The sequence below is a fragment of the Chaetura pelagica genome, unplaced genomic scaffold (genome assembly GCF_000747805.2).
Source record: "Chaetura pelagica isolate M959 unplaced genomic scaffold, ChaPel_1.0 scaffold420, whole genome shotgun sequence".
Lineage (NCBI taxonomy): Eukaryota > Metazoa > Chordata > Aves > Apodiformes > Apodidae > Chaetura > Chaetura pelagica.
Genome location: NW_009951919.1, coordinates 891,919 through 917,520, shown reverse-complemented (window position 1 = coordinate 917,520; position 25,602 = coordinate 891,919). Strand labels below are relative to the sequence as shown.

The window sequence follows — 25,602 nt, the reverse complement described above, 5'->3', positions numbered from 1 at the left end:
ACCAACACATTTAAACAGTTGTACCACAGGGTTTTATAGGAACAGACTAAAAATACTCAGGTTCAATCTCAGCCTTTTCTTCTCATTATGAAGAAGCTTCGAGACTATGACTCTTACTTGGGAAAATATTTTATTATGGGAAATAAGAGAATTTGTCTCTTTCCCTTGCACTACACATGCAGTGCAATGGTCTGAATGTGTGAGGATGAAGAGAGAAGCAGTAAAGTGGAGATAAAAGGAAGAGCAGAAACCACAGGTACTTTCTGCCTATAGGCAGAGTAGTAACAAATTGCAATGCGGAGTCAGGGATATCTTCGTATTTTCGGAGTTTGAAAGCAACCCAATTTCTTTGCAGCCTAGTCTGTATATTTGTAGTTGTTGGAATCTCTACCATCAATACAACTGAAAAACAAAATCCACACAGATGAGCCCTTTTTTTTTTAATTATTATTATTTGACACTCACATTACAAAATTTAGAAACCATAGACAGTTCAGGCAAACTGTTAAAACACAGTATAAATTAGGGGGGAATGGGGTCTTAATATATAAATTCTATACATAGGTAAGTTAGCTTGAACATGACTGACAAAAGGATTTCATAACAATCTTACCACAACTGTATAAAAAAGCATGGGAACAGGATGGGCACTATAATCATGAATGCAAGTTAAGACATTTTCCACAACAGCTATAAAGAGTAACAATGACCATGCTATTCTTGTAGTGTTGATGTGGGGTACAGGATGCATTTTACCATTAACATGTTGCAAGGTCTATGTACAGTCACAACATCATTACAGCCATTTTCAAGTAACTTTACTTTTTCCTGCCTGTGCAATTAATAAAGTGTCAATACTTGTTTTGAGGACTTCAAAGCTCCATGGTTTGAGTTTTGTGGATGGTAGAAGGATTTCAGCTTGAGCTGAAAATGCTAATCTTAACATGAAATCGCTTATTTTAAAGAAAAAGATACAGGAGAAGCACAGTGCTCACTACTATTATTCACAGGATCAGTATATACTAGTCTTTTAACTCACACTTATTTCCTAGATTGATTCTGTGTGAAAAACTAAAATGATAATTTAGTTCCCATTTTTCTAAGCAAAGTTGTAAAAAGGAGTTACACCGGAGGAAGTGTAAAGCTAAAATTTGGATGTCTTTACCCATGTTCCTATAGCATTTTGCAAGAGCTGCTTATGGAGCAAAAGACTGCTTCTGTGGAGGGAGAGGCATCAAGGGAGGAGCAGTCTCAGCCACTCTGAATTTACAGCATTCCAGCCAATGTCTGGCCACAGTGCAAGGCAGGGATCTAGACAGGAGTTACTCATACTTGGCTTTTTTTGTAGCTCAGGTTGTAGCTTGAGTTTCAGTGTCTTGCACCTGTGCAGATTGTGTGAAATACCACACATACTAGCCATGAGCTTCTGATCTACATCTTGCATCATGGAAAAATGCAGGACATGATGCCTTGTATGAGCATTAGCTTAATGTATTCAGTTCTGTATCAGTATTTCACTGATCTCCTGCCTTAGCCTGCCCTGCTGCCATGGCTATTCATAGGAAGATATGCACAGATATCTTGTTCCACTCTGCTGTCATGCTATGAAATATGAAAGTTAACCATCATCAAGGTATTTATGATAATTTAAGAAAGTATTTGTTTTGCCATGTTGCTTAGATCTGAAAATCTGTCATCTAAGTAACAAATTCTTCACTGTTTCAGGTCCTCTGGAGGAACCTCTTTTAGTTATAAGAATTTTCCTGTAGTAATTCTGTTGGATGGATAAGGAGCAGGCTTTGCCTACTACTTGGAAAGTCAACTTTCCAAGAACTTCTTACTTTCCAGAAGGGGTGTGTCCCAGCACCAGAAACATAAGAGTGCAGCTCAGAGCTGAATTTGCCTGTCAGTTTGGTACAGAATCGTCTCATCCTCTGCACACCCCATTACTGCTGCCATAGAGACACCAGATGTGTGTGTGCTCTTTCCCCAGCCACAGCCCAGTAATGCCCAGCACCAACTACTGAGGCAATTTAACTCAACAGATAATGATAAAAAGGACAGAAGAAAAGAAAGTCTTTGGCCCACAGTTGAGCCTCTGAGCAGTGACAAAAAGAGTTTTCCCCGTTTCCCATTCTTGAATTACAACAATGGAAATCATTTCACAACAAAAGGAGGTTTAATTTCCCATAAAAGAAACACCTGAGACAGTAAGGCTCATTTCTACCAATCTAAAAAGAAAAAGAGGTTCATAAAGCCAGAAACTCAAATTTTCCTCTCAGACATGAATTGGATCAGATTTAGTCCTTGAATTTGCTGCTGAAACTTTAACGATATCAAAGAAAACTTTTGCTATGGCTGGATTTTCACCCTATTAAATACAACCTGCCCATCTGAGAGTTGCACCTTGCTCAAAAGAAAGGCCAGGACTATACCAGTGGTCAATGCAACTTAATCCCCATCAATAACTTAAAACTGCACTGCAGTTTATAATGGCAGGACTGCTCTAAAGCCCATCAAAATCAACTGGAGTTTTTTCCCTGGCACATTGCTGTGCCTGGGATCAGTCTCATTCTATGGGACACAGGTACTGTGAGGCCAGATACTGTAACTGTGCAACATTTTTACACTGATCTGCAGAACAATATTTTTTTCTACTAGCATGTCTTCTTTTTGATAGCTCCAATTCCATATTCAGCAATCTGAGCTCTGCTCTAAACAGGATTTAGTCATGTGCAAACCAGTGCTCACGTGCTTTAATAAAAGGTGCATAAACTATTGCAATAAAACTTTACTACAACCACAGTATCAATAAGGGACTGGCTTGATATTAAGTGATTATCTTACCACCACTGACCACATCATAAAATATCTTCAAGCTGAGAATAATACCTCTATGCCTAAATTGTTTGTTATTTGAAGTGCTCTAGCAGCTGTATCCACACTTTGTTGAAGAGCCATCTCAGCAGTGGCTGGGATCACAGTTTGCTCCTAGATCTTCCTGTCCTCTATCCCCAAGGGAGCTCCCAGCCAGCACTGTGACAGCCTGTGTGAGCTGCCTAGCACACCTGCTGAGCTCAGTGCCCTCTGCTGCCCTGGGTTCTTGTGTGCTAGACTCATTTCTAGAGGTTTTTTCTCTCTAAATTCAGTCACTCTCAGCAGACCTAGGTCTACCCACCTTTCATTAGGTAATGGGATTGATCCTGATGTGAAATTGAGGACAGGATTGCAATGATTAAGTGTTTTTTGAAAGGCATTGAGCAAGTTCACCTACTGGCCTGACAAGCTGAAGGCATTCACAGTTCCTTCCTTTTCACTTTTATCTAGCTCCACTTTCCAGAGCAGTACACCCAAGAAATGAAAACACAGGACTTTTGTTACCACTCTGGTTACACTAGAGGAGGTGCAGAAGTGATTTCACGTATTTGGGTTTTTTAAAATATTGCTGTATACACGGAAGCTAAGCTGCTGCTTCTGAAAAACTACCATATTCACATCTGACTAACTTAGTGTTTTGATACTGATGCTACAGACCGGTAGCTGGTTTTCTTCTGTTCTCTGTGTAGCATTAGTCCAAACAGCTGCCAGGGAGGTAAATCCACAGCAAAATGTGGAATTAGAAAGCCATGACATTACTACTAGGAACTCATCTAGAAGTTAGCCTAATCACTGCATGACCACAGTGGCTCAGTGCTGGGTGTTAAGTGATACTGCTTTCTTTTCAGCATGGCAGGAGTTCTTTATATCAAGAAAACATTAATTATTGGAGGTGCTTTTTCTAATTTTCATGTTAATACATTTTTTGAAGCAATCTATTCCCCAGATTGTCATAATTTGTTTTCAGTTGTACTTGCACTTTGTAAAACCTTTTTGTGAAGCAAGGTTCTAACCTGTCTGGAGCTGTACACCCTAGCTAGGCCAAATCTGAATCAGAAATACAACTGACAGCTGTAACTTAAGGCTTTACATGGTTTCTCTTTAAATCAATAGGATTTTAGCCACAAAATTATGTGAAGACAAGGTATGATTCCTGAAGTCTGTCTTTAAAAAGTGCCGTCTTCTTATTTTAAGTTGCATTTTAAAAGCAGGTTTTAAGAAAGGGGCCCATGCACCTACACTGCATGATAATTTCAGATAACTAAGAAAACCATTTCCATTATGAAGCCACACTGTGCCTGTTAAAAAGATGCAGACATCAAGAAAACAAATGACCATTTAACAAACACACTTAAGCACTAGCATTGTCATAGATACGTTTATGCTTATTGCTCTGGATTTGGTTGGAATTTAACAGGCTTTTAATAGCATCATTTTGGAAATGGTTCTGCTTGAAAGAATGGCTGTGTGTACATCTCTCTACAGCTCTCAATTCGTACAAAAATTAAACAAGACATTAAAAGTACCACCAGCATAGTGACCATTCCCTGGCTGGAATGGTGTATTATCCTTACATTTAGTTCTTCCATACAAAGCTTGAGTAAACATTATAATGTTCCCCCTGCTTGAATTCCTGCACTGACAGACCTGTATGAAAAGGAGAATCCAAGTTCTGCCTCAGCCCCTTCCTATGCAAATCTGGCAGGAGCTGTACTCCTCATATGGGGATTTGCAAGAGCAGTGGATTCCAGGTGGCCATGATCCAGACTGCACAGGTTTCCACAGCCCAAAACCCAACATAAGAGCAGCAATGCAGACTCTACAAGCCTTTAGTGCATCACATAAAGCACATCTCAGGCTGCTGTACTCCCATCAGCTCAATTGTCAGGGCTGCCCTTAGACACTAGCTCACCACTGCCTCCCATTTTAGCACCTCCCTCAGGCATGGAGAACTTCTCAGGCCCGGCAGAGGGCAGGAACAGTTCAAGTGATCTGGCTAAACTCAGAGGTCAACACAACTAGGTTCAGTCTAAAATTAGTCTAATTTTTCAAAACACTACAGCCACTTGGAATCAGTCAGTATTGAAATAAAAATATTACTGATCTCAAAGGGTTACATCCTGCTGTTGTAGACAGACTGGAACATCTGAAAAGGCCAACATCATGTCAGTATTAAAATGTAAAGTTCAATATCATGTGGCATTTAGGTTTCATTTAAGCTTTTTGAGAGCTTTTGTGGGGCAGGTAGGAATATTTCTTGCACATACAAACCATTAGTCTACTGCTAGGGCTTAGTTTTGAATCTAATATCCATATATAGTTCATGATAATTTAATATATGTGTTACAGTAGCACCTTATTGTACAGCTTTAATCACAAGACATAGTCCCTACTTTGTGGTATCTGTAAGGAAATGATGAACATGGTTTAGATTCTAAAAAGAGAAGAACAATTATCTGCTCATGAAAGACAAATCCTTAGTGCATTCATTCTAGTCTGAAACCCTTTGTCTTTTTAAAGCAAACCACATAGTTCCCAAATTCAGAGCAATTACCCCCACTTCCCCACTTCTTACCCTCTTAAAATCATGTTGCAAAACAAACAGTGCTGTATCCATTGGATCCTGTTGGATTATTTTTTTTTTCACATGGTAACGCAGGATCTTTCTTCTTTAAGTGTGATAAAACTCCCCAGAAGATGCAACTTGGCATCAACAAAACTAGGAAATACACTACATACATTAAATAGAGGTAAGCTGAGTCTGGAGCCATTTGCTTCTTCAGTTCAGCTTTAGATGTGGTGGCGGCACCTTTAAGCAACACCATCTACACTCTGCCTTCCTCAGATCTGCCAAGATTCACAGTAAGAAATGCAACAACAGTGGTGGGAAGAAAAACTAAGCAATAGTCAGACTTGGGATTGTTCTCTGTAAAAATTCATGGGGTTCATTGGCACGTCCCATGCTGATGTGGTTGGTCTGTGTGTGACACACGTGTACAGATGAGTGAGCAATGTCAGTTTTCATCTGCTGAAAGCTTATACCTGTAGCAGTCAGTGCTTTGTTCAACAAGGCTGGGGACTGCTAATGGAAGAGTAAGTTCTTTCTTCATTCAGCAATTAACCAGATTGCTGCTGTGTCTGTGTTTAACTTTACAATCCTCAGAGGGTTTAAAGAGCTGCTGTCTGAAGCACCTGCTTCTGAAATGTTCATGTGTATTTCTTGCTTTCCTTTTTTCATACTTTTCCATTCTCCTCTGCAGCACCATGGTTCTCCAAGCTCCTGATTCTCTTGTTTTCCTTCAGAGGCAAAAGCTGCAGTGATCCTGAGGCGGTTTGGGCACAGCCACAAACAGTTAGTTTGTCCTTTCTCTCTCTGTCTCATAGTTAGAAGAGTGTCATTGTGCACAGTTCCATTTATTTCAGTGGATGAATCCAGTTCACCCAGCACGTTAGGCAGTCAAAAAACCCAACAACAAACAAACAAAAGAAATTGTCTAAATCCCAAACAGGCATCTTTGGAATCAGTAGTGCAAAATGTCTGCGGATTTCTTTTCCTTGACCTACTGCAATAATCTCTTAATCTTCAAGTCTTTCCTAAAATAGTGGATCTGTAAATTAAAAATATAAGAGGAATGAAAAAAAGCACAAAGATAAAGTTGTGTTATTTTTTTTTTAACTACTCTCTTCAGATTCTCCCACCAAACCATCACAAACCCATGATGACACACGTAAGAGATGCAAACTGTAGGAAGATCCAGTTACCCCTGGGCATTTTTAATCTAGACCAGGCCTCTTTTGCAGGGCATATCACTGCAGGACTGCACAAGTGGAGGCTGTTTTTAAATGGTGGGTAATTTGAGGTCATGATCAGCTTTTATCAGTGCAGCCTCAGCTCTGTAGATTAGTCTTAAATGGAAAAGACCTCCCTCAAAGGTCACATTTTAAATGTCAGCACTTTAAAAGCTTCAACTATTAGTGCTGCATTTTGGAGGTACTTTAGAAATGAGCTGATCAAACGAGTGGTTACCTTAAGGATTTCCACCTGTCTTTTTCTGTCTGGTTTTCTGGACTTTCACTTTCATAGGAAGCCAGATACAAACCTGGAAAAGCAAATATGTGTTATTCCAACAGCAACAGTAATCCCCTATCTCTCTGCATTCTTTTATGCCCCATGTTAGACTACACAGTGGGAGAAACTTTAAAACTTACTGGTCCACCAGGTAGCTGGTAATCACTAGGACACTGTTGTTCAGCTCACAGATCTACCTTTGGAAAGCTGTTAGGTTAATTTTGATGGAACAGTAAAGGAGCCCAGAGTTAAAATATGTTAGCATGACCCTCTCCTAATAATATTAAACAAATACTAAATGGTCTCTGTTTTGCATACAGAGATCTCAACCTATTTACTTCATCACAGCACTGCTACTAAAGCATTATATGAAGTCATATGACAGCTAAACAAATAAACTTGATAAAATTAAGGATATTCCCATCATTTAACACAACTTCATCTTCCTCAATCTTTTTAAAGCTTATGAGGGCAATGGATACAAAACACCCTCAAGGCAGAATGAGTTACAGAAGCCAGAGCAAGAACATAGAAGAAAACAAATTGATCTTTTAATTTTTTGCACAACTTTGCACTACAGGATGCATTTTATGACACAAAAATGTGTCTAGGCTGTAAAGCATCCTCTTCAAAAGCTGATGGTGCATTCATATCTCATTGTGTTCTCATATTTTTTTAAGCTTTGTGTTCACACACATTTCCTCATTTGCCTGCTTAGTAATGCTTTACTCTCTCATGCTGGAACCACTTCAGTATTCCAGCAATTCCATACAATTCAATGACATTTCAATATTCAGGGATTGGCCCCACTATTCCTCCACGCTCTAATACTGCTTCATCTCTCTAATATACTCTCCCACCTTTTACCCTGGGCAGGTCCTTCTGCTCTGCACTTCCGCTGGGTACCAGGTCAGCCCTGATGTGGCTTCTGCATCTCGCAAAAGCAGTGGGAACAGAGAAGAGGGCATGAGAGAGAAAATCTGCAAATAATTCGTGGGCTAAGGTCACCCTGTTTTGGTACAGCAGCCTGAAAACTGTACTTTCACCCCTGACTTTCACTTTCTGTCGCCTTAGACCCTAAAACCAGAACCAATTATTTTAATCACATTAATTTATTTTTTTTTTGGCAGTCATTCTTCTTAGGATTTAGGCAAGATTTTTGAGGCAGTATTTTGTGTTCTGAAGTATTCTGTGAAATATGAACTGTCTGTTCTGATTAACTTGGATTAGCACAGAAAACTGCCTACAGAACTAAAAAAATTGAAGCCAACACCAGCCTAGCTTGTGGGAATGCAGCTACAGACAGTCCTGTGCGTGACAGTGTAGCAAGAGACAAGTGACACAAACCAATATGAAATGACACAACCTGACAGGCTGGATACCAAATAAAAAAGGACAGATAAGTATAAAAAGACAATCAATTTCACAATAGGGCTTTCATAGCACAGCTGAAATGAATGATTAGATTTCACAAGATTTTTCTTTAAAATTCTTTTCTGTAGTGAAGGGATTTCTTTGCTGTAGTGGACGAGGTCAGCTGGGCTACCCTCACCCTGGGCTGTGTGCACTGAGATGACAGTGTTGGGTTGAGGAAGAGATGACTTCTGGCTCCATCTATCACAGAACAAGTGGCTAAGGGACAGCTGCCATTCACAGCAGTCCACAACATGGTTGTGTGGCCTCTTTTCTTGGTTGCAAAAATAGGGCCAAAATGGCAACTTCCTAGACAGTGCTTTGTGGAAACGTTATAGACAAAAGAAAAGCAGTCAGCAGCTTTGTGCACTAAAAGCTGTATTTGCAAAAACTACATTGGTAGGCTGGGGATAAACAAACTGCATGGCAGGAAAGGTAGGAAAGAACTGGGACTGGTCAGTGAAAGAAAATCACTAATGGGTGTTAATTAGTAGTGATGAACAGACATTTTCAGAGATTAGAGACTGTACAGAGTCTTACCATCTTCAGTAAAAATGGGAGCAGTATGTAAGTAGTGGATGATGTTAGGGTCTTGTTCAAAGGGACATTCCACTTGCTTCCATGTTATAAATTCTCCCACTTGCTTAGCCAGTTCCAGAAATTTCTGTAAACATAAAACTCAGTTACAGTAAGATTATCTCACTAAAACAACAAGATCCAAGCAGAAGACTGGGTTGCAGGATCCCTTGTGCCAACCACAAGGAAAAAAGCCTTGTATGTGCTAAATGAGTACATTTTCACTGTTCATTTACAGTGGAAAGAGGGAGGAAGGGTGTGCTGTGTTCCTTCTTACAAGCCCTCTCAGTTTGTACTTAAATGAAAATATATCCATGAACAAAGGTATGGGTTGCACATTTGTCCTTAAGAATAGAGGACAAACTTTGATGGAAGAGAATTAGATAGAAATTACAAAGAGAAGTAACTCTGAACACCTCTTTAGGTCTAAGAGTAAATATACATGGCAAAAATGTTCTCAAGTAATTCAAAGGGAAGCCAGGCTCTGTATTTTATGCATTACTCACTATCTTACAATGCCAGTAACTGGAGGAGAAATGTAATGCAACAAACCAAAGTGATGCTGCAGAAATTATTTACAAGGAATTTGAGAGCTGGAGAACTATTGTCTCATTGACCTGGGACAGTACTTTAGATCTTACTCTGCAAACCTTTTGATTAAAAATGATAAAGGTCTAAAAATGCAGACAACAAAGTATAAAGCATTTTATACTGACTTGTTGTCTGTGTAAGAAAGAGTTTTCCATGCTTTCTGAAAAAGCCATCTTCCCCTCCAAGCCATAAGTGTAGTAATTTCTACTGGTGACACTGTATTTCTAGCAGCCAACCTGACATCAAGCAAGTTAGGATAATCTGCTTGTAATGTTTATATAAGATATAGATATTGTTTTTAAAAAGACAACCCAAACATTTCTGGAATTGGTTTAACCTTCACACAGTCACTTGAGGTCATTCCTTTTGGCATATTCAGCCTTTGTTGGTCTGCTCTGCAACTGCAGGCAAACAGTTTCAGGTAGTGCTACTAGAATGGGGCAGATAAAAACATTTTCCAGATCTTACTTCAAAGTTGACGTGTCCATTTGGAAGGCGATTAGCACATCCTTCATTCAGAAAATAAATGTCTTTGATCAATAGGCTGAAGAAGGGGATCACAATCTGTGAAGAGAAATTAATCACTGTTATCTTTCCAGTTAGTATTTTCTCTGCGTGAAGGAAGAACTCGATCAGGAGAGAGGAGAAAAAATAGTAATTTCTCTGTGTGATGCGCACTTAAAAAGCAGCAGAGTGACAGAGAAGCAAAAGGGCAGTAGTGTATGGAGACACCTTCAGCCATCAGAACATATGCTGAAATAAATCTGAACACAATGTTCACTGAGCAGAATAACATGACTAAGAAAATGCTAATTCAGTTTATTATCACTGTCTGATGACAAGATCAGACAGCAAAGAGCAAAATAAAATTGCAGGACTCTTCCTTTCTCTTTTGGGTCTTCATAAGCAAAGATGCTGAATACACAAACTGAGCAATTTATAGACAGCTGGGAACCAAAGAACCAGTATTGTCCCTGAACAAGGAAAGAGACTAAAATCTGATGACCAAGGACTTGTCTACAAACAGTTAATCAGGAGTTGTTTCATTTTCAACAGCTCCATACATGGCTACCCCTTCAGGCTGTGATTTCCTTCCTGGTGCCTGATTAGTACAACTTGCTTCTCCAAATTAACCTGCAGACAGTAGGACTGAAAATACTAAGTTGACAGGAAACTGCCAATAGCAGACAGAGAGATCATAGTAGTGTTCAAAATAAGCCCTGGGCATCATCCAGGGTAAAGTGGCCTAGAGCAGTGATCCGAGCCTATCTAAGCTATCAAAGTCAGGTCACAATTTGCTACAGGAAAAGTCTACTGTAGGTAAGAGTCTTGAAATTAATGGAATTACAGCAAGGATAAATTTGATGCCAGACATTCTACAGCAGAAAGCAGTGACAGTGCTCCTGAAGTGCATCCCCAACACTTCAGCAGACACCCAGAGTCCTCTTGTGTCACAACATAAAGGGACATGAGTGATAACACAAACGCATCACAAAATGACCCCCAGTAGCCATAGATAAACTCTGATGTCAGCCCAATAGCCATAAAAATCCCTGAACTGACACTCCAAGACCCACTGGCATTATCTTGATACATCCCACTAATACAGGAATGAAAACACAGCTCAGCCTAACCCCCAAAATGCTGAGCCCTCCTAGCAGGGTGAGGTGGGACAATTTGTAGGCAAACCAAGCTAAGTGTGTTTCAGGATTCATTTTTATATCATCCAAACTAGATTAAATCAATCTGAGGTAAAGAATACAATCAGGCCATGTGGGTTTGCCTTCTGCCAAAAATGATGACACAACTCTGTAACCAGCATGGTCTTACATGGTGGGAAGACACAGGAGACCTGGAGCCAGATGCTGATTCCCAGCTAGAAATTACTGCCAGTCTCTGTCTAGGTATTTTTTGCAGGCAGATGTGAGCTTGTTCTGCCCTGCTCCACACTGCCTGGGAGCTGGGTCACCCTCATTAGTGGTACTAAACAGAAACTAAAGCCTTGCTGAGAGGGAAGGTGTGTGAATGTGGGCTCAGTGCCACACTACAGCTACAGACCCACGGGCAGCTCAGAGCATGGCTTGAGCTTGTTCTCATCAGCATCCAAAAGGCATCAAAGACACATCCTAGGATACCAATTCTCTACACACTTCCAGGGGATTTCTGTCTTTGGGTCACCATTTATTTCCCCAATAAAATATGTTATCCTGTATGTTTTGTTTTCCACATTTCTGTAGGAAAAGCAACAAAAGTGGCTACAGTTACATTCTAACGTTGGCTTCAGTCCAGGCACTTTGCAAGCATAAAATCTGGATTAGTGCCAGAAACTTCTATTTCAGCCCCTTTTGATTCCCTCCCAGTGCCATCCAACCCACCCACATGCTGAAGGACAATTGCCTCCTACAGAAAGAAAGCTAATGAGGTCAGACACGTTCTTCCTCCAAAGTATGAGACAGCAACATCACACAGGACTGCACTGCCCATCCTCCAACAGTTCAAGCCAGAAATACGTCATTAGCACAAGGCAGGGTTTCCCAGTGGAATGACTTAATTTTGGAGGTGGCACAGGTCATCTGACAGCATAGATAAAACCAGACATAGTTCCTAACGAGCACACCCCTCTGAATTCTGCATAGATCAGCCCTTCCTCATTACTAGTTCTCTCACCCTGCACTTTGGCAGGTTTATTTCTGCCCCTGTATTGCCTTGCTGAGCTTCACCAGCTGCCTTGCTGTGCTGTTTCACCACTCTGCTCCTGAACAGGTAACAAGTAGTTGTAACTGCTGTTTGCACACTGAGGGATGGATTAGAACAGTGAGGACTGAGGTGAGGGATCCTTCTCGGGTATATCGAGACCCTTCTCCTACAACCTGTGCAGCAGTCTCACACGAGCACCCTGAGGATGAGGATGGAGTGGGTGATGAAATCAGGCAGTGCTTTTTTGGTACCATCTGTCACATGGGGGATTTGGGTGAGATAGGTGCACAGAGCAGGAGGAGGGAAGGTGCCTCAGCTCACTGGCTTACCCTGTCTCCCTCTGAGGATATAATTTAGCCCCTGAGCTGTGCTTCTGTTGAAGTGCTGTGCAAAACAGAACAGCCAAGGCACCAGCCCTGAGGAGAGCAGAAAGTAACATTCCTGGAGAGGCTGCCAGTTAAACCTCAGCTCCTCTGAGCCTACAGGCAGCTCCTCCCGTGAGACAATAACCCACTGCTTACTCTGTTGGTCTGCAACTAGAGTGCTCCCTCCAGAGCACCTTCCTTCTCAAGCTGATGGACTGAGGAATGAAGCCTCCATCTGTGCTGCTGGGGTGGCTACTTGTCAAGAAGAGGGTGGAAGGAACTGGGAACTCTTGTAAGCACAGTTCAGGTGGAAGAGAAAAGTTTTCTTCAGAGTGAGCTCGGCTGCAAGTTTGCCAAGGAACAACATTTTCTATCAAAAAAGTGATCATGTTATTTCTATTTTATTCAAACTCATTGAAATAAATAACTGATAATCCTTTTTATAGAAAGAAACAAAGTTCCTTGATTCCTACAGTGACTGCTGTATCTGACACTGTAAAATACTCAAGTAGCTACCAAATCATATGCGTAAGCATTTTCTTGAACTAAAGTTATCTACACAAGGGAAACAGAATATGGGCTTTTTCTTATGTAAAATAGATACCTTTCAATCTAATAACCTCTCTGCCCTCAGTCTTAACCAGCTAGGGGTAGAGACGTGACAATCTCCACAGAAAATTAAGTCAAACAATAAAGCAACTATTTTGAATACATATGATGCTTGCAGAAGAACTAAATGCAGAAGCATCTCAGACTGAGAGACCCTTGCTGCAGTGTGTGAGGATTAAAATAATTTCTCTGCCAGTCACAAACATCCAAAGCCACCATCTCTTCTTTGCACAGAGAAGTGCGTTTCAGAACAACTCAGCACACTCCCAATGCAGCTGAGTCAGCCTGCAACCAGATGCCGATCTCATTTCACTGCAAATGCTGTGGGATTCCATCAGCTTCAGCAGATTTACATCAAATGTACAGGGATGTGAGATTAGCATCTGGCCTGGCTCCTTGAATGAATACTGAATTCCATATTATGCTTGTTCATGCACTACATCTACTTTACCTTAGCCATGCTCTGGGCAGAGATTACCCATTTGTTACTATGTGCAACTGGGGTGTTAAAACAAACCCTCTTTCATGAAACAAAACAAAAAAAGTTCAATGGAGAAACAATTACATTGACAAGAAAAACACTGGGACACAAAACAGGAGGATAATGCACTAATTTTTTGTCCATCTGATTTTTGGAGCACCAGTGACATCTCAGAAAGCCATGCAACTGCCACAAATACTGATAAAATGCTTCAGTTCTAGCTCACTGAGATGGCAGTAACAGCCAAATGAAATGAAAATTCATGAGGACGGAATTTCACCCCAAATTTGCTGCAACGAGTTCAGGCTAGACTTCTTTGCAGGACTTGTGGGAAGTCACCTTTTCCTGATGTAAATGGAGAACCACCTCATCTCTCTGAGTGCTGTGCCCTTTGCTCTCTCTCTCAAATCACACACAATAGGGGCTTGTCTGCACAGGGGCCTGGCTGGCTCAGCTGTAAGAACAGTGCAGCTCCACCTGGGCCTGCCAGGCTGATGCTCCATACCAAAATACAAGTAATTTTAGTCTGGAATACCTGTTCCATTAGGTTCATCAGTCTAAATAATGTGAATTTTCCAGGGATATAAAGACACTTGCAACCAAGTCCCTCATGCTGTGTGTACTGCCCTCTCTGGCTCCCCAGCTTCTGACAGCAAGTCCACAAAAGCCCTGTGATCCGTTTCAAGCTCCTTTCAGCCACAGATTTACGTCTCCAATTGCATTCAGCAGTGCACCAGCCTTGCACTGGTGACCCATGGAAGGAGAAGAGCATTTGCAACAAGTCTTTGAGCCACTGGCTCTCAGCAGCAACCCACACCTTCCATTTGGAGATCAGGGGGATGTGGCCCCACCTACCTTCTCCCTGTTGCTGTGTGCGGTGAGGGATCTGTGAGCAGCTCCCCGCAGTGCTGTTCTGTAGTTGTAGAAGTTTCCAGTAGGGTCCATCTGGTGCTAGACACACAAAAGAAGACACATTGGTTAGAAAGAGACATCAGTGGAAGCACTACGGCTTGTACATAGGCTTTTTTTTTTTTAATATCTTCCTGTTTATCTGAGTGCTCAAATTCCTCACTACACATCAGCAGCTTTGTACCTTTCTCACTACACCTGGGAAACTTCAGCCAAAATCTGCCCCTCTGACTCTAAAACATGTCTGCAAACTTCTCATATGTGGATAACGTAATGAAAATTCACAAACAAAAATATCCAGAATATAATTTGAGCAGTTTATCAGCACCTTTTAATTTTTTTTACCTCAAGAATGAAAAATTTGGCTGTTTTCACTTTTGACCAAGTCTTCTTTAGCCTGGAAACTGGACTCATGTTCATTCCAGCTGAGTGAAAAAGAGGAGAAGAGAGCCATGGATCACAGTCAGGCTTCTGTTTTCATCTGTGACAGCTGATGGGGAGACAGGGTTAGAAGCTGTACTTACAAATGATGGCCATCAGGGAGTTAAAATTCCCAATGTTGAAGCACTCTCGGGCAACGTCAATGAAGAATTCGATGACTTGTGCTCGCTGTTTCTTTTTTGCAGGCTGAAAATTAAAATAAACAAATACCAATAATAAGAACATGCAGAACTGAAGGGAAACTTGGGCATTTCATGCCAATCATGGGTCCATGCTCAGCTTGGGCCATCTGCTGTCAGTCCTGGCCCGAAGTCTGTCCCAGCAATCCAGTGGATAGTGGCAGTCTCTAAAATCCAAGTGTCTGTTGCAGTGACACTGCAATGGCAACTCATGGTAATTCCCAGCTCACCTCAGCTTATGTCTTAGCACTGGAACAGGCAGCCCAAAGAGCCCTGAAGCAGCTCAGCTCCCTGCTGGCCTCCCTCAAGTCGGTGGGCACATCAGCACAGACTTTCCTAAGGACAGGATTTATGCCCATGTAACAGCAACATCTTTGTCCCAGAAAGACTTTGTTTCACTGCCTTAATGCCTTTCACCTATTTTGGCCCTTTCAGCAACACAGCCAGGCCAAATGGTACCTTGCATTTTAAATGCATTTTTTAATTGGCCTGGAGTCACCCTACATATTCCAAAGATGAGCTTCAAATGGCAATGCTATCTACAAAGTTTATACTATTATCGTTCTTCCCTTCCATGTCCTTTTCAAAGGGGAAAACATTAATCTCATTTTGTTTGGGTCAGGTTAAACAAGCTAAACCCACTACACCAAGGTAAAAAAAATTACTAGTCACAGCTACAGCAGGACAAAGAGCCACACCACGGGAATTCACATGCACAGTGGAGCTTTAGGATGACAGATAACAAATACTGTTCCACTAGAATCTTTTCCAGCAGAAATCTCACAGGATAATTCAAGGCTTTTTTTTCCCCCCCTTTCTTTTTCCCTGCAGGGTTCATTATTCCACACTGTGCTCCTACTACATCAAGAGAGCAGTGTATCCCCTGTGTGTCACCAGCTCTGTTTTGCAATATGTTTGTCATTTATCAGGTTGCTTCTGTGAGTGCAATATTACAAAAACTTACTGCAAGATGCTTAGCTAGGCCAGAGGAAATAAATTCCCAGGTTTGCTTATTAATGTGTAAACTCAAAGTGGTACTTCAAGCACGGGGTGAAAGATGCCACATATTTTTGCTTACCATGCAAATTTCTGTTGCTACAAGATAGCAGAGTCTATTGAACCATTTCACGTAGGCCTCAAGGTTACTCGTCTTCTTCTGCTCACTGAAACAAGTCTGGGGAGAAAAAAGCACAGAAAGGCTTAGAACTGTTTCTCAATTAGCTGCCTGATGGCTGAGATCAACACTACCCAAAGGTAATTGCTTGGCTCTCTCTCATGCACAATAAGACAAGCAGAATCTTCCACAGCACACTTAGTTTGTGCCTTTGCCTCCAGGACTTCCCTCACTTCAGTCAATCACCCAGAGCCCTTTTCTGGAGGGGACAGACTATAATTTAGTGAACAAGAGATAAGCAAAAGAAAGCACTAGTTGCTTCTTTACAGAAAAAGTTATTCCCTTAGTGAGTTTTCAGGATAATAGGCTCTCTGGTGACCAGCTCTGTCTTGATGGATGCTCTTGAACAGGTCACTTACACACCAGATACTTCACTGGTAACTGCCAAACAGCACATTTCTCACTTTTTTGGGGGTCTGAAACCTAACATAAGTTTCCATAACTGATAGAGGCTGTGTGAGCAGATACTTGGCTGAACTCTTCCAGCTCCTTTGACATCACCAGGTAATTTGACTTCAGGGCAGTGACTTGACAGCTCACACAGCCTGAAGATGTTGCGCAGGATTATAAGAATTCAGGATCTTTTCTGAGCCCTAAATCCTTAGCGTGTCCATGTAGGGAAGGGAAACTGTGCTTTAGAGTTCATGTAGTTTATTTGAACATTCATGAACATCCACTAGAGGGTATCAGAGAATACAGATTTTTTTGGTTTATTAAGATGATTATTTCCCAGAGCCCCTAAATCCTTAGCGTGTCCATGTAGGGAAGGGAAACTGTGCTTTAGAGTTCATGTAGTTTATTTGAACATTCATGAACATCCACTAGAGGGTATCAGAGAATACAGATTTTTTTGGTTTATTAAGATGATTATTTCCCAGAGCTACCATAATCACACTAAGAAAAAAAATCACAATGCCCAAACACAGATCCTTTAATGTCAATGGGATTACCTGTATTATGCAAGTTAAACAAGTGACTAAAACCCCTTAAGAAGTGGGGCTTAAGATGATCCCCCATGTAATTCCAAGAAAGAAAATATTCACCTGTGATTCTGTATACAGGCTTGTTTAGAAACAGAAATCACAGTACCATGCTGTGGTGCAAAACTTAACAAGCCTGAAATTCCTAACCACTTCATGAGTAGACTATATATGCAATAAAAATAAATATAAAAATTATATTTAAATAATATATTAAAAGCTTCTCAAAAAGTAAGCAGCGTGTAAATAACCAGACAAAAGAAACCCAAGCAGTCCAGCCTGTTCACAGCCATTGCTTTCCTTGCTCTCTGTGCTATTGTTCCTCATTATAGCAAAAAATGAAACCTAGGTTTGGTTCTAAATGTATCATTTCCAACTCAAGGCTGCTGTTCTGTGCCAGAGAATTAGAACCACAGTTAATACCACAAAGCTTGTGAAAAATGTGCAACAGTTAAAGTTGAAACAGCTTTTTAAAGGTTAAGCTTTATAAATGGCAACAATCTTTAGCACCTCCCTAGCATCTTCCATCTGCAGCTCAGAGTGCTTGATAAACATTCATAAATGAAGCCTTTTGAAGCCCTCATGTGAAAAAGATGTTTAATATGATCTCCAGCTGGAGGGAATTCAGACCAGAGCCAATTCCCTGTGGTTAACAGGGGTGGTCTCCATGGGTCGGGCAGTTTTATGTCACTGCACATCAGGTCTTGCTCTGCAAGGTCCCATGCAATCCCTCCGCTGTGCCCGGGGACAGGGAGGCTCTTCTAAATAACTACAGGAACCTCTAGTCAGCCCAGGGAAAGAAAGGGTGGAGAAAAGTTCCAGGCTACCACTGCTTTCATCAGTGTTGCTGACTTGAAGCCCAATCATTTGTTAGTGCCACGTCTTGTGTGAAAATGCTGAGGCAGTTTTTGCTTTGCTAAGTAGACCCTCCTGGGGGAAGGTTCATTGCCTTGAACTTAGGAGGCAGCTCCGTGGTGATTCCCTGCCCTGCACCTGTTCTCTCTTCTCTGTTATTATGCCCTTCACCCAAGTCACAAAACTGTTACTGGGCAGCACCTCCATGTTCAGATTTGCATTTGAAGAACATGCATAACTGTCAGATAGCTTGTCACAGCCTGCCAAGATCTTTTGCTTAGATTTCCTATCCCACCATCATTTTCAGGGTCTCTGCCTCTCATTCTAATCCTTCCTGTCCACCTTAGCTGATGTTTCCTTACGTTCAACTTGCAACCTCAATTTCTCTTCACATCTTTGTGGCATTCTGTGCTGGCCCAGCCTTTGAAATTCTAGATATAGCTACAGCCATTGTGCCTATGTTAGTTTACTACTGAACATTTCCTTCTTCCTCTTAGCATCCCTTTCCCTCTATAGCTTCAGGCAATTTGATTTCACTCACTGTTGCTTCCCTCCTACTCTTCCAAACTTCACTCAAACCTAGTGGCCTCACTTGATCTCTTTCATTTTACTTTGCAACAGATACAGTGACTGTTCATTTTCAGTCTTGTCCCTCGTGTTTGCAGCAGGTTGCTGACATCTCCCTGTGGCTGGTGTGGTATTTCATGTTTCTGACACATCTTTGCTACCTTCGAGTTCCTTCCTAAAGAATGAGATCAACTCTCAAAATACTTGAAACACCATCTCTGCTCATTCCCCTCTCCCTGAAACTGACTGCAGAATCTTTGTAACTCCAATAAGAGAGGGGAAGAGCCCAATGTTGCACTTTTTATGCATCCATCTATCCATACATTTTTTCACCATTACAAAGTCCTGTGGTGTTCTTTGGGCAGCACTATAGACAGAGATCTCCCTGTTATGTTCAGCATCCAGTGATGACATTCTGCCAGTGATGTATGATCTCAGTGGGAGCCCATAAGCAGTTCTGGGAAAGAATTTTCCACCCTCTTTCTTTTCTGGCAGTATGTGAAATCTCTGACTCTCCCTCTCCAGCCAGGAAGTCTCTTTATTTCAAGCACTCACTGAAATTCTTCTGCAAACCCCAGTGGCATCACTAGAGAAACTCCAACTGGCTTCCCTGAACTTTGGATGAAGCCCTGATCAGGCACTCTGTTCCTTGCAGTGCTTTGGATTAAAAGCTACTGTGTAGAGTAGAAGAGTGTGTTGATTCATGATGCACTGACTCATTACTGTGGTGTCTGGGCACACACTATGGGCATTACATCAGGTCCAGAGTCTTTATGCCTTCAGTGCTGGGAACAGACACTCTCTGGTTGTGTGCAGCCACAAGTCACCTGCCCTGGTCAAAGCAGGTCAGGAGGAACAAGCCAGAAAGCAGAACATCAGGGTGCTGGCCTGTCTCAGGTTAGGACATTCTCTTACTAGGAAGGAATGGCAACGACCTGCCAGTGCAAGCTCTACTAGCAGGCCCCATCCTTGCCATGAGAATACAGGTCATCAGTTGACCTGGCCATAGTCAACATGTGCCCCAGGCCCTGCTCTTATGGATCTCATCACATCAGTCTATCTAGAACAAACAGTGATCACAGGAGACACTTTGCATGTGGAAAAATCGTACCTTGGTACCATCCAGAGGGTCTTTATGTACAAATGCCTGCACAAACTCCTCAGGTCCAATGTGACTTAGCCTTTCCTATTAGAGAGGGGGAAAAAAGAGAAGAAGAAATAAGAAAACATTCCAAATACCTTCTGTTTCTTTTGCTGAGACATCCCCCTCATTTGTCAGCTCTGAATGTTGTTACTGGTGTTACTGGCAACTAGCACCAGATTCATAAGAACAATTAGAGTTATTTCAGCAGAAAGAAGAAAATGAGAGTAAAAAAAAAAAAAAAAGTCTCCTTACTGACAAGCGACAATAAAAGCCCTCAGCACTGTACAGAGGGAAAGGTGCTGGATGCTCAAGGCTCCATCTGGGAGCAGTGACCTTCGTTCTGTGCCTGGTGCTGCCACAGACCTGCTGGGCCAGTGTGACTCAACAGTCTTGTTTCCCAGCTGTTAGGATTGCAGCAGTGCTGGGCTCTGTAACCACCCCAACCCACTGCTCATCTGCACACACGCTGCTCTGGCCCTGCCTCCCTACCCAGTGAAGCTCAGGTGATGCCCCAAAGTGGTGGCTCTGTTCCACTGGGGAAGGGAGGCAGAGAAGATGTACAGGCCTACGTGAAAGGCATTGCTTACACTGCAGAGTGTCCCAGGCATCACCCAAAACACCAGTAAATAAAGTATCCAGATGTGTCTTAGTAAAGAACAGTTCATCTCCACCAGCTCTTGAATGAACCTGACAGTTCCAGCCACACCACTGCTTTTCAATTCTCTGAAACACGTTTATTAGACAAAAAATATTTGTTGTAGGCCACAAAGGTACTTCAGAGGACATATTCTGGAATTCCTACAGCCCAAATTTAGAACACTCAAGCAACAATAAAATTAATGGTAGTTTTCCTTAAGTGGAAATTTTATGGCTCTTCCTACGCTATTTCTGTTGTGCTCTCACCTTGCCACTGAAACTGTATTGGATTTTTACTAGCGTATTACTGTTATTAAATAAACAGCAAATAATTCTTACTAACAAATACGTTTTAGACAGTTTCAGTGCAGAGTAGCTGGTGCACTGGATGCAGTAAGTGGAAGAGAGGTAGAGAGGATTGATTATGGTCAAGTGGAATGAAAAAGTCCAGCTGCCTCAGTTTGAAAAGTGCAGCAATGCCCCAGTTACAGGGAATCTCCCCTCGGAAGACAGCTGGAAAAGAATAGCAAGAAAAAAAACTCCAGGCAAAAAGACTTCTACTCTCTGGCTTAAGTTACATAAAGCAAAGAGAGTCAAAGTTGCATGTTCTGAAAACTAACTGAGGTGAGATGATCCTAAATTTGGGATTTCTGAACTATTCCACTTCTTGACAATACCAACTACCTTCAGAATTCCCAAGGCTAATTCCATAATGTTCACTCCAATTCTCAGTCCATTTCATGGTTTGTTTTTCCAGCCTTCCTCTCAAGGATGAACACTGTCTACAGGAGGACAGGCAGCAGGGAATCATTACAGCATCAAGAGATCTGCAGATGGCAGCAATGTTTTATGTTCTGTGAACATCCAGGTCTGCACAGAGGACCTGAACCTGGGGGAAGGGTGTGCAACACAACGGTCTGTCCAACATCTTGGGACTGCAATTGGAGCAATTACCATCAAAAGCCTGCTTGAGAGTGAACTGCAGTCCAAGAGGGAGACAGCAGGACTTCATATGGGTGGTATTTGCTCACCCTTGTATGTCCATGCACAAAGTCTCAAAAGGAAGAATGAAAAACACATCAGACAACTCCGATGCTTTGTGCATTTACAGAAATGGATTCGAACTGTTAAATTCCTTCCAAATTAATAAATAAAGGGCTAATGACCAGCTATTTCAGCAGCACCTTCAGGCTGTGGGGCTCAGAGCACCTTACAGAAGTGGGAACCCTTTGACCTTCCTGCGGCTTACGTTTCACAAATCAGCAAGCTGCAAAGGTAAAGTGACCCACCACAAGATGCACAGGGACAGAGATAGAGCTTGCTTTCCAAGCATCTCCTACCCTGTCAAACCCTGGCTCCTGCTGCAGTGCTGATACAGCACAGGATGTGCCGCAGCAGTGCAGACATTTTTGGTTGTGTCTGGAATACTTAGCAGCTGATGGTTTAAAATAATATCTCTGCCTGCAGAAGTTGGGAACCATTCCCACTTACCAGCTCCACATGTGTCAGCTGCTGAGCCAGAGTGTAGGGGTCACTGCAGACACTCAGGATTTCTCTCTGAATGGATGGAGGTTTACTTTTAAAGGCAACCAGCTTATCAGAGACTGCAGGACTGATCTTGACAATCCCTTCTTGCCCACGGCTGAGGGTTGCAAGCTTCTGATTCAGGGTTTGCAAAAGCTGATTCATCTTTTTCCAGTAGGCCTGAAGAGACAAAGAAAGAAACATAAATCACCCACAGAATTCGACAAAGGAATGTTTTTATGGTGAATTGTCCCTTCTGCAAAATACTCCTAAGCCGGCAACAGGTTACCATTCTGTTTTCAACAAGCCTCTTTCAGAACAACCAATTGGCTTAATTACAGTTCTGTGCTCTGGACCACAGAAAAAGACTACAGCAAGAGAGTGGCAGGCAGGACTGGTGGAACCTAAAACATTTGGCCAAAAACCATTTAGCTGAAAACCCAGTTCTCTTTCAGAAAGGAGTTTGGATGAGAAATCTTGGCCCAGCCATGTCTGTGCAGTATCAATTTCTTCACTGTTTGGATGAAAAGCCAAAAAGCAGCACAAGATTTCTTGAAAGAGGCATAATAGCCAGCCTTCCAATAAATCCTTATCAAGAGATCAAGTTTCACCCACTTTTGTAGGAAATATGGCCTAATAATATAGATACACAACAGCAAACAAAGGCTCGGGCAAGGCAACCACCCAATAAAGAATGAAATAAGAGACACATTTAATGGACACGAAGAAGATTATTCAGAAACTGGAGCTCTGGAAGAGACTCATTGGGAATCTGTTGGGTGCAACCTTGCCTAGAAAGCTTTTATCTCTGTGTTAGGGGAAGAATTAAAAAATAAAAAAATTCCTTCTTTTGCCATTTTAAAAGCATTTCCTGCCTTCTTTAAACTATGTTCACTAAGTGAAAACAACATTGTTCATTATCTTCAACATGCTGGTAATTACCTTGCCACAGAGTGACCCCCCATTGCACAGGGGCTGTGTGCTGGACTCTATCAACCAATTTCACTTTCTTGCCACGTTCACAGTTAAAAGAAGCATACTGCTGTTTAATATTTAAAGAAAATGTTTCCTTCTTAGCTGGGAAAGTTTCTCTGCAGACAGCAGGCCTCAGCAGGTGGCTTAGGAGCTCAAATTTTAATTAAAATTTCTAACTCTAAATGCAAATCACAGCACTTACTAAGAAATGCTTCTCAGCATGGACACCTTTATAAGCACATCACAGAGCCTTTGGAAAGTGGACACCACAAAGGACAGGAGCACACACTGCAGGGGAAAATCCTGCATTAACCTACATGACAAGATGACCTCACAAATCTTTCAGTCTTTAATTTCTCTGATTCACAACAGGAATGACTTTCTTATGACAACCAGTGGGCACCACCACTCTCTTGTGCTGCCCCTTAAAAAAGGAAATTTGTATTTGCAGCATATGAGATGTTTTTCAAATTAGTTGTTGATTTTGCTCAGGCATAATCACTTGCAATTATAGTGCTTAGTAATAATTTAAACAAATTTTTTGCCCACCCCAGGCACACATAAGCATTGGTACACAGCTGTGCCCACTCCAGAGAGTGTAGCCCTTGCTCGGGTTAGGCAACTAAACTCTTGCTTTGTATGCAAAAAGTTGATTTTCACAAGGACAGCTACTGCTTTTAAAGAGTACTCATAAAGCCCTCATTGTTTGCCCTTTTTGCTGGTTTCTTCTCTCCAGCAGACATGATTTTGGGGGGGTCTCTATAGGTTTCTCTCACTTCAGATGCTGAAGGCTTGCAAGGCATCTTGGTGGTTGGCAGGAGCAAGTTCATTGCCTCTTCCCCTTCAGGCAGAAGTTTTACTGCTCTGTTCAATGGAAGTGAGGCCACCTTGACGCTGAGAGTTCTCTGTGTTCCCTTCACATCCACCAAAGTATCACACAGCTTCCTCTTCCCACCCCTTCTCTCCCACAGCCCAGCCATGCCAGCTCAGCCACCCAGAAGTGCCAGCTGTGGTGCCAGCCCAGCCCAAGAGCAGCTGTTTCTGTTTTTCTTGCGTTTCATGTGGGTAGGAGGGTCCAATTTCATTTCCATTGTGCTGCAGCCCTGCTAATTCCTTCTCTCCTCTCTCCACCCCTCTTTTTCTTGGATCCACGAGTATGCACTTTTTTTCTCTACTGAACTGCACCCATCTGTGACCTGCAGCCAGGTCTTGATCTAGCAAATGGAACTGAATTCTTCCACATCCCATGGTTAACCCAGAAGTAATTAGAGACTATGTACTATTTGTTCTTATCCTTATTATTTTAATGGATATTGTGGTATTTTTAATGTTTCTGAATTAATTTATGGGATTCAGCCACCTGAATTTGCGAGCAGGTCTCCCAGAGACTCCATTCACTGTGTCTTACTTTGCCACCCACACAGCTCATGCATTTGAAGACCAAGACCATACAGCTATCTAGACTGAATTTTTGGCCCAGCAGGCCACACACTGCCACTTTCATACTCCCAGAGAAGCTACGTGCCCATAAATATTTATATTTTCTTTAAATGTAAGAACTGTCCCTTGCCATCTCACCATATCTGCCAAACAAGCTGGTTTCAACAGGAGCTATCTCTTGACCTTATCCTTGGAACTTTGATGGGGATTCCAGTAGCATCAGTCAACCAGTGATCAGAGCCTGCTGCTCTGTGCCTGCTCACCTCCTGTCTGGGTCTCTGCTTTGCAGTTATCAACCAGTGCAGGACCTGTGAACTCCTTGACACAGGCCAGGAAGGTGTAAGCCAAACCCTTGTTAGATTCAGTAATTAGAAGTAGACAAAATGTAAAGATTGTTTTGAAAATTACCTATCAGACTCAAAACATGTAAAGTAAGGAATGGAAAATTAGATTCTGGCCCAGGTGATCAAGGACATAAGCAAATGGGGAAGGTGAGATTAAAAAGGATCATAAACATCCTTTGCCGTTACTCTTTCACGACCACTCATTTTCATAGAGAAATGAAGCCTGTGTCAGTATCACCAGGCAACTGATGGTCTTTTTTAGCTCCCCAGGGCAACCACTTGGCAACTGGCTGTCTGCTCTACCCCTCATTCACTAAACATCCTGGAGGGCTCCCTGAGCCACCACTTGGCCAAGATAGTTGGTCTCACATTGTGAAACTTCACTCCTCTGCTAGACTTGGGAGATCACAGTTCTGTTGCTACTTGAATGGTAACCACCACATTCAGTCCATGCTATGCCTCAGATCTTCCAACTGTTCAATAGGAATGTTGCTCTCTTAAAATTCAATGTTCAGTGGATAAATTCCACTGATCATTCCAACGTGTCCCCATGTCATTGCCATTGGGTACCTCAACTGAGGGATGTGGCTTTCAGGGAAGCTACTACAGGTTTTAATGGTTAGAGGAGAATAAAACGGTAAGAGTTCCCAGGTTGACATACAGAACACAATGTGGCAAAAGGAGAAACCAAGTGGGAAAATGAATGAGATCTCCACACAGCATCCCAGGTCAGACATCCTCACCTCATCACATGGG

At 42.0% G+C, this 25,602-nt stretch overlaps 1 protein-coding gene across 1 annotated transcript in view; it reads right to left on the bottom strand.

Annotated features, from left to right (window-relative positions):
- Positions 1–6,460: 6,460 nt before the first annotated feature.
- The window catches only part of RASGEF1C (RasGEF domain family, member 1C), a 23,963-nt gene continuing 4,821 nt past the window's right edge, over positions 6,461–25,602 (bottom strand). Inside the window, exons 5-15 of the mRNA XM_009995620.1 lie at positions 23,839–23,926; positions 22,055–22,267; positions 19,895–19,969; positions 16,286–16,381; positions 15,112–15,214; positions 14,933–15,012; positions 14,534–14,629; positions 9,995–10,090; positions 8,900–9,023; positions 6,905–6,977; positions 6,461–6,485 (exon numbers count right to left, since the gene is read on the bottom strand). Coding sequence (XP_009993922.1) covers positions 6,461–6,485; positions 6,905–6,977; positions 8,900–9,023; positions 9,995–10,090; positions 14,534–14,629; positions 14,933–15,012; positions 15,112–15,214; positions 16,286–16,381; positions 19,895–19,969; positions 22,055–22,267; positions 23,839–23,926 — 1,069 coding nt within the window. The remainder of the gene's footprint in view (positions 6,486–6,904; positions 6,978–8,899; positions 9,024–9,994; positions 10,091–14,533; positions 14,630–14,932; positions 15,013–15,111; positions 15,215–16,285; positions 16,382–19,894; positions 19,970–22,054; positions 22,268–23,838; positions 23,927–25,602) is intronic.